This window comes from Siniperca chuatsi, linkage group LG18 (genome assembly GCF_020085105.1).
Source record: "Siniperca chuatsi isolate FFG_IHB_CAS linkage group LG18, ASM2008510v1, whole genome shotgun sequence".
Lineage (NCBI taxonomy): Eukaryota > Metazoa > Chordata > Actinopteri > Centrarchiformes > Sinipercidae > Siniperca > Siniperca chuatsi.
Window position 1 is genome coordinate 13,118,595 of NC_058059.1, and position 13,226 is coordinate 13,131,820.

Consider the following 13,226-nt stretch of genomic DNA (forward strand, 5'->3'; position numbering starts at 1 on the left):
TTATTTTGTTTGGATCAATGTGACACTGTATCATCTTCAACCACAAGTAAATGCGGCCAAGAACTAGATAAGGAATGGAACATTTGGACAAATGTTTGTCCCGCCACCTCATATTCTGTTTGGGCCGTGGTGACATCACTGATCTGCTTTGTAATCCAAGACTGTTAACAATGCACTAGTAGTGTAAACAACACTGTAGCTCCAAGAGGGGATGGGTCTTTTGATTTGCGCGTAATGTCAAAGAAAAATGGGGTTTTCTCTTACATTTTAAGACTAAAATCTGCAGGCAGCAGCTGCACCAGGAGATATTGTAGAATTCAGCCAACGAACATAATAACACACAAAGCAAACCAATATTGCATGTGGCGTTTAATGACTTTTCTTTGTCAAATCCCATTGGTGTGTTGGTGATTATTTTAAACAAAACATGACTCTTTAGTATTGACTCTGCAAAATTATGACCCAATTTGCACCATGAATCACTCCATTTGCTGCCGCTGGTCCAGTCTGTCAGCAGGTGTACACTGTAACCACTCTACTTGTCAGCTGACATACAATAGGAGGTGTCTATATCAAAGGGCAGGTGTGTCCAAACAGATTGGCCCAGGCTCACCTGATATATGAGCGGCGGCCCAATCAGCTGCGGAGCGCAGGCGGATCAGATGGCCTGTGCCAGGAACAGGTAAGAGAGGAGAGATAGGTGACACCGCATTAGAGTGGCCGCGTCAACCACAACACCACCTGCCAGACATCGCACCCCGCCACCCTGACTTGTTGACACACAAACAACATGACAACACACATCCATCCACGCACACACACGCACACACTGATGCGCACAGGTAATGTAATTCGAGTTGGGCTAAAAGTTTCATTTAAGAACAACTTCATGATATTCATACATAGTTCAATGTTGCCAGATCTGCAGGCGTTGGAGTAGGAGAGACGTTACTCCATAATAGAATCAACATGTAACACAGGACGGTCCAAGACTTTCAGTCGGTCCTCATCGCTCCTCGCAGCAGATGGTGGAGAGCTGTTCTGGTGTATGTTTTGAGTTTCAAGCAGACTACAGTCTGCTTCATCTAATTGACTCAGAGCGTATGATTTCCTTTTATTTGGCCTTTGAAGTCTCGACATTCTAAAATTACATCCATGAAAGACTTAAATGACTGAAAAACAACGTCTCTCTTAGTGGTGTAATTGGTCTGTGCCTACTGTATCAATACAGGCAATCGCCATATGAAAGCAAACTGAGTTAACTTAAGCTGTATAGCTGAACAACCTTTAACCACTCAGGTTCTCAAGAGATTAAAACCTAATGTAAGCAGCATACCGGCCATTATGTTGTTAATGCAAAATCAAGCCTGCCTGCATCCCATCATAGAGATATACAAATGTTCTCCTTCTCTGACTACAACAATTCTCAAAATGGAATTGACAACACCCTCTGACCTTCAGCCTCATCCCCCAACAGCCATGTTTGAAGGAGTTACAGCAGGGCACCTGCACGTCCATATGAACAACTCTGGACTGCTATCTGCATTCCTGCGCCTGAGAGTAATCTATAAATCAGCATGCACCGTTTCTAATCTGCACATTTCTCAGTATTTATGGACATTGTCTGCATTTGTGTCAGCACATATTTTAGGACACTTTAACGTGCATATGCTGGCTGACCATAGGCATGTACAGTCAACAACAATGTGCATCATTCTTTTCTGCACAAATGTCTCAGTCTGGATGGTTTGTTGAAATGATTTGGTAGTAGTGCATTTATTAAATTCTTCTGTTACATACATATCTGTATTTGTGCATATAAAGGAATACTTCGACATTTTTGGAAATGCGCTTATTCGCTTTCTGTTTTAGATTTAAGATGAGTTAGATGAGAAGATCAATCTCATATCTGTCATATGAGGCTACAGCTAGCAGCCTGTTAGCTTAGCTTAGCATAAAGACTGAAAGCAGTCTGAGCGGTTTCCAGGCAAGCAGAGGAGACTCCAGAAAGTTACTGCTCAGAGCCAAGTAAGATCCGGCACATAATCTCCTGTAAAAGGGCGAATTGTCGTTTTACAGTCACATCAGTTTTTGTACGGATTAAACAAACAAGATATAACATGTTATTTAGTGATCTTTAGAGGTGGTAGTAGGCGGATTTTGTTACTATCGGACAGAGCCCGGCTAGCTGTTTCCCCCTGATTCCAGTCTTTGTCCTAAGCTAAGCTAACTTATATATAACAGATAGATAAGAGTGGTATCACTCTTCTCATTTAACTGTCAGCAAGAAAGCAAATAAGCGTATTTCCCAAAATGTCGAACTATTCCTTTAAGTAAATACTGCTTATGTGTTATATTTTTGTATACCATTTTTCCATTAATTTATTATTTGTCTCATCTAACATGATGTGATTTTGCACACCATCATAAAGATAATTTCTTACTTGGATGCATTCATATGTTCTTTTGCTGAAATTTCTGGTTGTGCAATGTTTTCACCCCCCTCCATGTAGTTTTATTATGTTTGATTAGTTTTTTCCCCCACAGGGATATTGAAAGTTTTATTTTATCTGCTCATCTAGTCTTTGAAAGCAGTAAATCATTGTTGAGTATTGTTGAGGCGATATTTTGTAAAGCTACTCTTTAGTGTCCATGTCAGTGATAAAATTATTATTTTAATACCAGCTGTATGAGTGAATCTGTTCCTTCTGTATTTTTCAGATGTCATCGCAGGTCCCTATCCAGAGCAGTTTGATGATGTAATGGATTTTATCGAGGCTACCATTGGCAGACTCCGGAGATCGTCAGAGCCCAGCGGGGGTTTAAGGGGACGGAGGGAACAGAGAGAGAGGGGAGCAGCAAACACAGGAGGCACAAGAGGCGAGAGGAGAGGACATGGCGACAGGAGGCGGGGTCGGGGGCGAGGGGGAAGTCGAGGTGGTAAAGGAGGGCGAGGTGAGAAGGGGAGGGAGAGGATATCGGTGCAGACTCGAGGCTGCTTGCTTAAGGAGGTCCACCTCAATGTGACGGACTTGGGGCTGGGCTACCAGACTAAAGAGGAGCTGATCTTCCGGTATTGCAGCGGCCCTTGCGTAGAGGCGGAGACCAACTATGACAAGATCCTCAACAACCTCACACACAACAAGAAGCTGGACAAGGACACACCCTCTCGCACCTGCTGTCGACCAATCGCTTTCGATGATGACTTATCTTTCTTGGACGACAATGTAGTGTATCACACGCTGAAAAAGCATTCTGCCAGGAAGTGTGGCTGTGTCTGAGGAAGTCACATGGATGTGACAAAATGACAGACATTTCCAGCATCAGTGAATTAAGGATCACTTTTACAAGCTGGTGCTGCAAAGAGAGGGATCACTGTTGGAAATGGGCATACGAGGTCAAAGAGGGAGTGTATTGTCTCTTTTTTTTCCCTCAGTAGTCATCAAAGGAGACACAGGTGAGTATATAAAGGCCACCTCTGTGACCTGAAAGACGATGGAACAGCCGTTAAAAAGGCAAACCGTTCATTTAACTTTGACAGTCCATGCTCAGTCCTTCAGAACCCCTGAAGAAACATGCAGAAATGTATGAGGTGTGTACCAATTTCCAGAAGAGATGATACTGTTACACTTCCAGATTTGCTAACTGTGCTGTCTAAAAAGGTGAGAGTGAAGAAAATGTCTGACTAAGTTGGCTTGTTTTACTAGAAGAATTCATTTTCCCAGGAACCTCAGTTTTTGTCAGCTGGCTCCTAACACTCCAAATGAACTCAGAGATTTGAGGAGTATATTCAGCTGCAGTCTAAATCACTTCCACTGCATAGTCTGGATGTTGACATTTACATTCAGAGCCAAGGGATGACAAATACCACACCGGAGTTCAGCAAAGACGTTTTGGTGCAACGCATCTACATAAAATGCAATCATATATATATATAATACATGTGTGTGTAAGAGGTATATTTATTAAGATGGAATTAACTTATTGTTATTTATTTCAATCCATTTTATGAAAGAAATTGTCGTTTTTCTTATTTATTTAAAAGCTTTGTTTGTTCTGGATGGTGCCAAAGTGGAGCATTTTTCTCAAGCAAAATCTAAAAAGGTGATCCAGAACTGCTAAACACTCACCCACACATCCTAATAATGCTTATTCACTTCACTTAGATTCCAGGGTTTCTCAATTCATGAGTCCAAAAGATCATCGTTAGCTATCAAGTTACGGGAGGGTAGGAAGAGACACAGAGGAGGGGACCAATAGAAGATTTTCGATTGAATTGATCTGTTGTTTTGGAGCATTTTGGGGGACGGCAGGGTAGATTTTTTTTGTTGGACATTTCACCTCATTTTCCCCAATGTGGTCAAGGGGGACTTCAGATGTTGCTCTCTCCTCACAGCACCTGGGTATAGACTCCTAATGAAACTATCACGTCATTATACTGTATTGTTTACAAGAAGGCAAATGACTCTTTGCTGCTGTTTATTTTCAAGGCATTTTTCAAATTAATAATCCAGAATAGATTTAATGTCACTCCAAACAGGAGCCATCACATCTTTTAATTGAAATCTGAAAACAACATGAGAGTAGTGGTCTCTCTGAGGATCTGTAGGTGCCTTTGAAGATCCATCCTTTAAGTCACAGAGTACAGAAGCTGCTAGAATGCCTGCCTATCAGCATACGTTACCCGAAACCTCACTCTGGCCTTGCACCAAGTCTGAGCAAAGGCTTTGCAGCGGTTACTGTCCCAATAGGCTTTAAAGTTCACAGGACTGCCTGTGTTTCTGTCTCGACTGTGACAGACAGGTCTTACTCCCTGAAAGAGGATTTGAAAGTGATCCTCTAACATGAGTCTTAACCAAATATCCCCATTGGCAAAGGCATTTTGGTAAAGGCAGTTTAAGGAAGTTCTAGCTACTGTAGCGGCTGTCATCGCCAACCGATGTAAATATCTAAAGACACGACGTTTCGACAAAAGAATATGTTTTGGACTGACAGAAGTAAGACAATGGGTAGGCTCAACATGCTTTCTACATGCAATAACTTGTTCAGCCAAGTTTATTCCCAAACTATACAGAAATATACATCCAGGAAAACAGGAGGATCTTTAAAAGCATGTTGCTGTGCCCATAGAGACCCTGCGAGGGGATCGTTTTAAGTGGAACAAAGAGGGGTAGGTCTTGATGTTAGCACGGATTAGGGACCAAGGTATCTGTGCCCACCCAACAGCAAGCAAGCCAGCTTTACTGTGTAATCCCCCTGCACACAGAACAAATCCACTGCATCAAGCTGAATTTAGGCCAAACACTACACAGAGAGGAAAAAAAAAAACTCTAGCCTTTATCACAGCATACCTCATCAATTGGATCATCTTCCCCTTTAACAACTGATTCGTGCGTAAGCCTTTCCAGATGAGAATGTGCAGTTAGGAGACTTCCCAGAAGCCTCAGAGCTCCTTGCTACTCTTCGATACCATACATTAGAGTGTGTAAACTGTGACCACTAGCCCTCTCATCTTCGTGACTGTTTGCTCTACTGTTCCTTGGCGATTAGTCCTCTGGTTTTGATGCAAAGGTAAACAAGCAAAAGGTTAAGATGCGAAGGAATCCTCAGTGTTAATATTTGAAGAAAGGATTGGATTTGTTTTCACTCCTTATTGTGTTAACACCTCTGTGAAAAACCTGTCATGTCGTTTCACTTGTTTCATGTTACAGAACCAAAGCTCTCGGCAAACTTTATTTTTGTACAATATTAATTTTATAACTTTTTACAGAATTAAACTTGTTTCTATCAAATGAGCTTGTCTCCTTGGTCTTCTGCCATGTACAATACCACACCGGTGCCAGATGGTGCTAATTTGCCTGGGATATATGTTTACACAAGCATCATGTAAAATTGAGGATGAAAATTTGTAGAATTGTGGGGATGGTTTGAAAGATGGCCTCTACAGCGTGGCGTCCTTCCTGTTCTGCATTCCTGAACACTAGCCAAGGGTCGTACAGTAAACAAAAGCTAGCCATAAAGCGCCACTGAGCTGTAAATCAAGGCGCTCAAGAATGTTTCCACTGTGCAAAGAAGATATGTAAATGCTTATGAGTAAATGGCAGCAGTACAGACAGTGAGTCATTAAGCAGGGGCTCAAGGTCTGTATACAATGTATAGCATTACAGGTATATGTAATTTTATTTTTTAAATCAAAGCTGTTTAAATGCTGTTTTTTTTTCTTCAAAAATATGCCATGTCTCTTCAGTGCTGAGGTGTAATAATTCAAGCTCTCTTATCAATAATTCTATATTAACAATGGATAAAATAACCATGTGTACATAAAAGGGGTGGCTCATAGTGACAAACTTAATGATCACCCAACTCTGCAGCTCTCCTCAGCTCTATGGAGTGTTTCAGCATCTTTCACCTTATTGTTTTGGTTTTACAGCCCACGACTTTAATGTTTTGGTTCAGTTTCACAGTTCTTCTCAGCATCCTTTCAAGACGTAGGCAGCTGTTTTCAGCTCTAAAATCCCTACTGCACGCTACCTGCCCTGCACCAACAGGCAGACAACGTTAGCTGGTGAACATAATCAAGTCAAATTTATTTCTATAGCACATTTAAAACATCATGAGCTGACCAAAGTGCTTTACAATACATATGCAAAAAAAACAGAGCAACAATCAACATAGTGGAACATTTAGCAGCTGAAGAGCCAAAAATTTCGCTCAGGAGTTGATAGAGACCAAAAACAGAGCTATGAGAGAGTGAATATTGGACCGGGTGACCAGAAACATAACTCCAAATGAAGGATGATGTTGCTCCGTAACTGCTGGATGTGTAAATAAGCAACTGTTTGCTAACAAGTACGCTACATCAACTTAAAGGTGATGATAAATGTTGTGTTCACAACTTGTTTTTGCTGAACCCTAGTGGCGAAAAAAAAAAAATCTGTTATTGCAGGTTTAACCTATTTTACTGTACATCTTCTGTAGGAACCAATGGGCTTGTGACTGAGAGCCACAGACAGGGGAAGGGAAATTTTAAAGTAAGTAAGAAAATGCTTCTTTTGTAATTTGGATGAACTGACCCTTTAACAGGTCTGTATCTTACAATGCCTGTACCTGGAGGCTATGGTTTCAGGTCCACACACAGGTTCTCCTTTCCACTTGCCAACTGGGTCATCACATGGTGATGGAGTGACCGTCCCGCTTGAATCACACAGTACTCCTCACCTCCTGCTGCTGGCTGAGGACTCAAAAAGAGCTTGGCATCATCCTCTCCCTTCTCAGCTCTCCTCTGTAGTTGCTCTTATAAACTTCTCTCATTGTTTTAGTCCTTCCATATTTCATGTCCTGGTATGTCTTTGTCTCCTATTCATTTTATGGCCACAGAAAGTTTGCAAGGACACTTCGATTCTAACTGGTTGGTAAGGAATTTAAGATTGCTCTACAGTTGCACCCAGTGGAAGTCACTGAGTATGGAGTGTGAAGACTTTCCATGTCTTTATGATATAAGATAACATCAGATATCAGTGGAGGCATGTTATTGAGCAACTGGAAAACAGCAAATGTATTATCAAAACCTGCGTGTCATCGTGCCAGTGAAATTCAAAATGTATACAACAGAATGAACCATGTGACTCAAATTTCACATTACAAACTAGTTGTACTTGAAAAACAAGAGCACTCACATTAGTTTGTTTCTGTAGGCAGAGGTTGCATTCCAGAGAGATGTATAAAGGAACACAAACATGGGTTTCATTAGATCTGTATGTTGTGGTTTTCTCTGTCAGCTGAAATAGTTTGAAACTGTACAGGTCATTCAAGGGATTCAAAGAGAAAATGGAAAAGTGGCTGTGTTATAGGTGTGCTATGCATTACAGTTATTTCCAGATTATTTGTTTTTGCAAAGACAATGCAACAAACACATACTGTATGTTTGTAGCCACAACTTTTATCTTAAAAAATTAGGCGCGAAAGCAATTGGAGCCCCTAGAAATATCACACAATTTTGTACTGGAGCTTGAGTTCATTATTCACCTTGAGAATAGTTTGTTTGAGAAAATGATCTTAACTCAAGGTTTCATCTCACACTCTTCCTCAGCAAGGTGAAGTTGTCAACTGAGCAAACATCAGTTTGCTGACAAAGACCGGGAGATGTGGTTGAAAGCTACGTAAAAAGCTAGTAAGGGGATCCTGATATTATTATTTTGAATTAGATTTTTAGATTTGATAAATTTTAATCATTTTTTATTTATTTATCAATATTAGAAATTGCAGCACTTGCAGTAATTTAATAATTGTGCGAAAAGTAGCCTGTAAACTATTTAAAGCAGTGAGGACTGGGTGTACTGTATATCTGCAGGTTTGAGCCAGTGCCTCACAAAAAAAGATATCTGGCAGAAGAATTCCTTTGATCAGCTGGTAAAAACAGATCTGTCACTGCACTTTGGATAAAATATATCACCATTTGACAAGAGAATACAAATTCCTTTATTTAGGTTTCGAGGTGAAACAGTATGTAGAAAAAAAGTTTTTATTTTGGCTGGAATTGTTTTGTACTTTGCAATTTACTTTTTACAAACTAACAAACTGTTCTTCATAGTTGATGAACAGAACCAGACCACAAAATCTGGAGCCGATTTATGAGGCATTAGCAAACTCTGGAGATGTGGGAGGAGAGGACAATAGAAATGATGAAAATAAAATCAATATCATCCAATATAAAAAGCCAAGTTCTTTCAGAGGTTGATATATTGCAATGAGAGGAACATAAACCTGTATAAAATTATATTTTGCTTGCACAGTGAAAATGCCATTTATGTGCTACCCCTTAACACAGAAGCACGCACATAAATATTCGCTTAAAGCATTACAGGAGGGAGGACAGAGGCTGCACAATTTAGTAATTTAACTGATGCTCCTATGCACAGTTTCTGACAGTAACTCAGTGTTCTGGGATTGATCCTGAGACCTTGTGGTTACGGTGCTGTATATCCAACCACAAGCCCACCCTGTCAGCCATCCTATATAAAATGAGCTGCTGTTGAAGAGCTTCAGATCTTGCGTTTCTTCCACTCTGGTTCCTTGTCAGCCTCCTCGTCCTCCTCTGATTCCTCTGCAAACACAGGCTCTGGCTGGGTCCTAAAGGGATTCACAAAAAGGGGGTAAGGTTTCCCCCCCCAGACAAATTCAAAGCAAAGCAATGAACTGCAAATTAAAGATAACAGTCAGATGACAAAGCTATAAAGACAGGAATGCTTTATTAGAATAGAATATTAGAATTTTAGTGCTTCGGACAAATGATTTCTTCTATACGGGCCAACTGAGGCTTAGTTCAAATTCAGGCTGCAGACGGTATAGTTACAGGGTGCAGAGGACAGTAACTCAGACCAAATCTAGACCTGCCTTCACAGGGCTGCTCCTCAGCAGAATTAACTTGATGTTTAATGTAACTCCCAGCCAAGCAAAGAGAGCTGTAATAGTGACTATTAGCCTGCTGCTTGAGAGAGCTCTATAACCAGGCTAAAATTGTGTACTTAATCAGATTTATCTACTATAATGTACATCACTAGTATATTATATTTAACTATAGATCGTTTTCTTGCAGTATGTGAAAGACTGTTTGATTTGGCTCACAGATTTGTTCCACGTTTACATAGCTGTCTGAGTCTGATAGTGATCTAAAGCTGTCCATTACTCTCCTACTTGCAGTTTGAAGTGTCTACCTGTAAAACTGTACAACTCTTTAAACATTTATGTCACACCAGTGGGAGGAAACCCAAGTACCATCACTACAGCATACGCAACACGCCCAGTACTCATCTTACACTGTCTGCTAATGAGAGAAGATGATTGAGTGAGGAAAAGACAAACCGTAAGATGGACAGGGAGTCTGTAAATGATTCATATATTTACAAACAAATATGAGGTTTTCTTACTGTGTGTATGCCGGGGCAACCCAGTAAGGGTTATCTGAAGCTTCCTTGGCATGACGTAAGATGGCCTCTCGTGGGTTACTGTCATCTGTTTTATCTAAAGCAATGTTCTTCACAATGAATGAAGACAGAGTGCCACCATGAGCTGCTACTCTCCCTCCACGACCTGTCAGGACACATGATTACTGGATTAGATACAGTTTATGTACATAAAAACCTTTTTAATGTTGGATGACAGAATTGTTCTAATATTAAAAATTTAAATGTGAGATCATGTGCTATGACACACTATTGTAACAACTCACACAGACTCACACAATTGTCAGCACACCACTATTATCATTTTTGATAAAAAAAAAAGAGTGTAAACTGTAATCAGAAAGCACTTAAATTAAAGCCGCTATCAGTAAAATTTGAAAATGACTAAATTTGGCACCCCAGAGTGGTAATATGACAATGGCAGACATAAAATAAATAAAAAGATGTTTTTATATATATATTTCAAACCCAAATCTGTGTAAAGCCTGACTTCTACCAGACTGACCTGGAAGTCTACTATTGGCTAGTCTTTGGTGCCAGATGCTGTCATCTGTTATCCACTATAATCTACTATACTCTTTAGACAGTGAAATCACCTGGCATCAAAGGTGAGCAAATAGCACATGTACAGTTACAATATGTACACTGTTTTCACCAGTTAGATAGCTAATATAGTAGCTAATGTATCAGAGAAGTTCTGAAATCCAGGATTTTATGTTGATTGTTGCTGAATCCCACTGGGTCACCAAGGCATCTCTGTAATGTTTTATGTAAAATCACTCACATTTATAGTATTTTATTTAGTAAAACGTAATTGTCAATATTTTAATCCTGTACATGATTTCAGTGCTTGCTTAAAGAACCACAACAACAGCCAGGAACAGTGACTTTCTTAAGTCTTGTCATCACGTGAGGTTGCCAAGCAACCAGCGGAGACGCTGCACAAAAGCACTTAGTGGATAGTTAAACTGTTATTCATCAAGAAATAGTGACAGCACGTAACTCTCTGTAAAACCACAAATAGTTGTTTTTACTTTTCTGTTTGTGTACAGATTAAAACAAACAAGACATAGCATGTGAATTGGTGAGCTATAGAGGTGTTGGTTAATGTATTTTTGAACATTGGAGAGCCCCAGGCTTGCTGTTTTCCACCTGATTCTAGTCTTCTATGCTAAGAAAGCGAATAAGCATAGTTCCCAAAATGTTGAACTATTCTTTTAACTGTATGATCAGCTGGAGAGTAATCACAAATGTATTCATTAAATACACCTCCGAAGTCCAGAATAAATATTTTAGTTTAGTTTACCTTGCATCACCCGGTATTATATTTCTCTTTAACATAGTGGGATGTGCACAAGAGATTATGCGCCACTTTTTTTATTATTATACTTAAACACACAGGGATTTTGTAGTTCGGTAGTGAGGTTGTTTGGGGGATTGAGAGGCACCACTTTCCATTGCTTGTAAGCATCGAGCCAACCACCAAACTTTACCTTGCACTTATGCAAAGTCATTCTACACAGAGGATAAACAATATGAAGACACCCTGTCGTCTAAAAACCACTGGCCTGCTATCAAGTAGTCAGACTTATTTTTATAACATGGACCTACATTTTCATTTGCAGACTCTGTCTTTCTCTCAACCTCTGTGACTACATGTTTTCATACTTATATACAATATCGCTCTAATGATTCTTAATTAATGTAATTTAGCTGAACAGTGTTCTTTACTTATAGTCTTTATTATAAGTAAGTTTTATTTTACTTACACAACTTATTACAGTAAAGTAAAACAAAGGAACACTGATATTAAATATATCATATAGATCTATAACAACTTCCTTTGAATGCAAAACATTTTATTTGTCTTTGTGAACTGCCGTGGCTTCTTCTTCTTTTTTTTAGGTAGGTCTGTTGTAAATTGGGCTAAATTTCTTATTTGATAAGATTTTTCATGACCCCCTTTTTAAATCTTTGGCTACTTTTTGTATGTTCCATGTCTAAACGCTTTAAACATGTTTGGGTTTTTTTTCCAATCTGAGAAAAAAAACATTTGCACTGTGGAACCATTAGATTGTTGTAAGTAGGCCTACATAATACTGAAGGAATAAGTGAGTGAAAGTGAAAAAACAACAAAACACAGCAGCAATATGCCAGCTGGAATATAATGAGCAGGAAACGTTGTCTGGCACCTCGGCGAATTGGAACAAAGCTCAAACTGTATCCATGATCATGCGTAGGTGTGGCATTTGTGAAAGTGTGTATTACAGTAAAAATGTAAACAGACCGACCACGGGTTCCAGATAAAGTTCAAAATGCATCATTATGACCCAGCAGTTAAAAAATATGAGGCCAACAGCAGGCTACAATGGATCTTTGAGAGGCCAAGTGGGAGCAGTGCTGTTATAGCTCTTGACTTCAGCTGGATTGCGTAATACCGAACACATCAACAACTGTGGATTTGTACATCTGCCTCAAACAGAATCATGCATTCATCCAGTTAAGAACATGACTAATAATACGCTTTAAAAACAACTGCAGTTGTAGGTCGTTACTATACTCATATTCAAATGACAGTATTTGTTGTGCATTTTTGTTTTTGCTCAATAGTTGTTTTTGCTTTGTCTTGTCTCCCAGGGATTGTACACACTATAGCATGCTTTTCTTGTTACTCCTTTGTCTGTTTTCTTGTTACTTTTTTGTTTATTCTGTGAAGTTAATGTTTTGCACTAATAAAAGAAAAAATAAAATAGAAGAAAAGATAAAAGCACTTTACCTGGTCCAGACACAGGAGGCTCGGGTTTGTGGGATTTCTTTGGGTCAAGTCGGTCCTTCTCCAGCTGTTTTCGTGTACTCCGCTGCCGGGCCTCTCTGAACATGGGTAAGGCATGAGCTGGAGACACACAGGGTAAACAAGGATAATCAAGTTGCTTAGGTAACTCAATCTGCAAGATCACAAAACACAGCCGCACAAATAAGCAGGCAGGGCACCTGGCAATATGTTCAGTGTTTGTAGCCCACGTATAGCACTACTTTGCTAAATAAAGATTCAGACAGAAAGTGCAGAAACACAATCTCACCTACTACTACACCTTGCAGACGATACGCTGCATTTACGCAAAAATACACACACCTGTTGACCTCTGGCAGCATCTCTCCTTGTGTACTCTTTCTGCCATAGTGCACACCAACATATTCATTATATCCTCCATGTTTAGATTCAGACAATCACTCTGCCACTCTTCACACTTTTGTGAACACTAT

At 39.8% G+C, this 13,226-nt stretch overlaps 2 protein-coding genes across 3 annotated transcripts in view; one reads left to right on the forward strand and one right to left on the reverse strand.

Annotated features, from left to right (window-relative positions):
* gdnfa (glial cell derived neurotrophic factor a) overlaps positions 1-5,795 on the forward strand; it is a 51,682-nt gene extending 45,887 nt beyond the window's left edge. For both annotated transcript variants that reach the window (XM_044173229.1, XM_044173230.1), the window contains one exon: positions 2,722-5,795. In XM_044173229.1, coding sequence (XP_044029164.1) covers positions 2,722-3,281 — 560 coding nt within the window. In that variant the 3' untranslated portion in view covers positions 3,282-5,795. The remainder of the gene's footprint in view (positions 1-2,721) is intronic.
* Positions 5,796-8,454: 2,659 nt separating this feature from the next.
* Positions 8,455-13,226, reverse strand: part of LOC122865169 (WD repeat-containing protein 70) — a 40,629-nt gene continuing 35,857 nt past the window's right edge. Inside the window, exons 16-18 of the mRNA XM_044173224.1 lie at positions 12,739-12,855; positions 9,927-10,089; positions 8,455-9,129 (exon numbers count right to left, since the gene is read on the reverse strand). Coding sequence (XP_044029159.1) covers positions 9,042-9,129; positions 9,927-10,089; positions 12,739-12,855 — 368 coding nt within the window. The 3' untranslated portion in view covers positions 8,455-9,041. The remainder of the gene's footprint in view (positions 9,130-9,926; positions 10,090-12,738; positions 12,856-13,226) is intronic.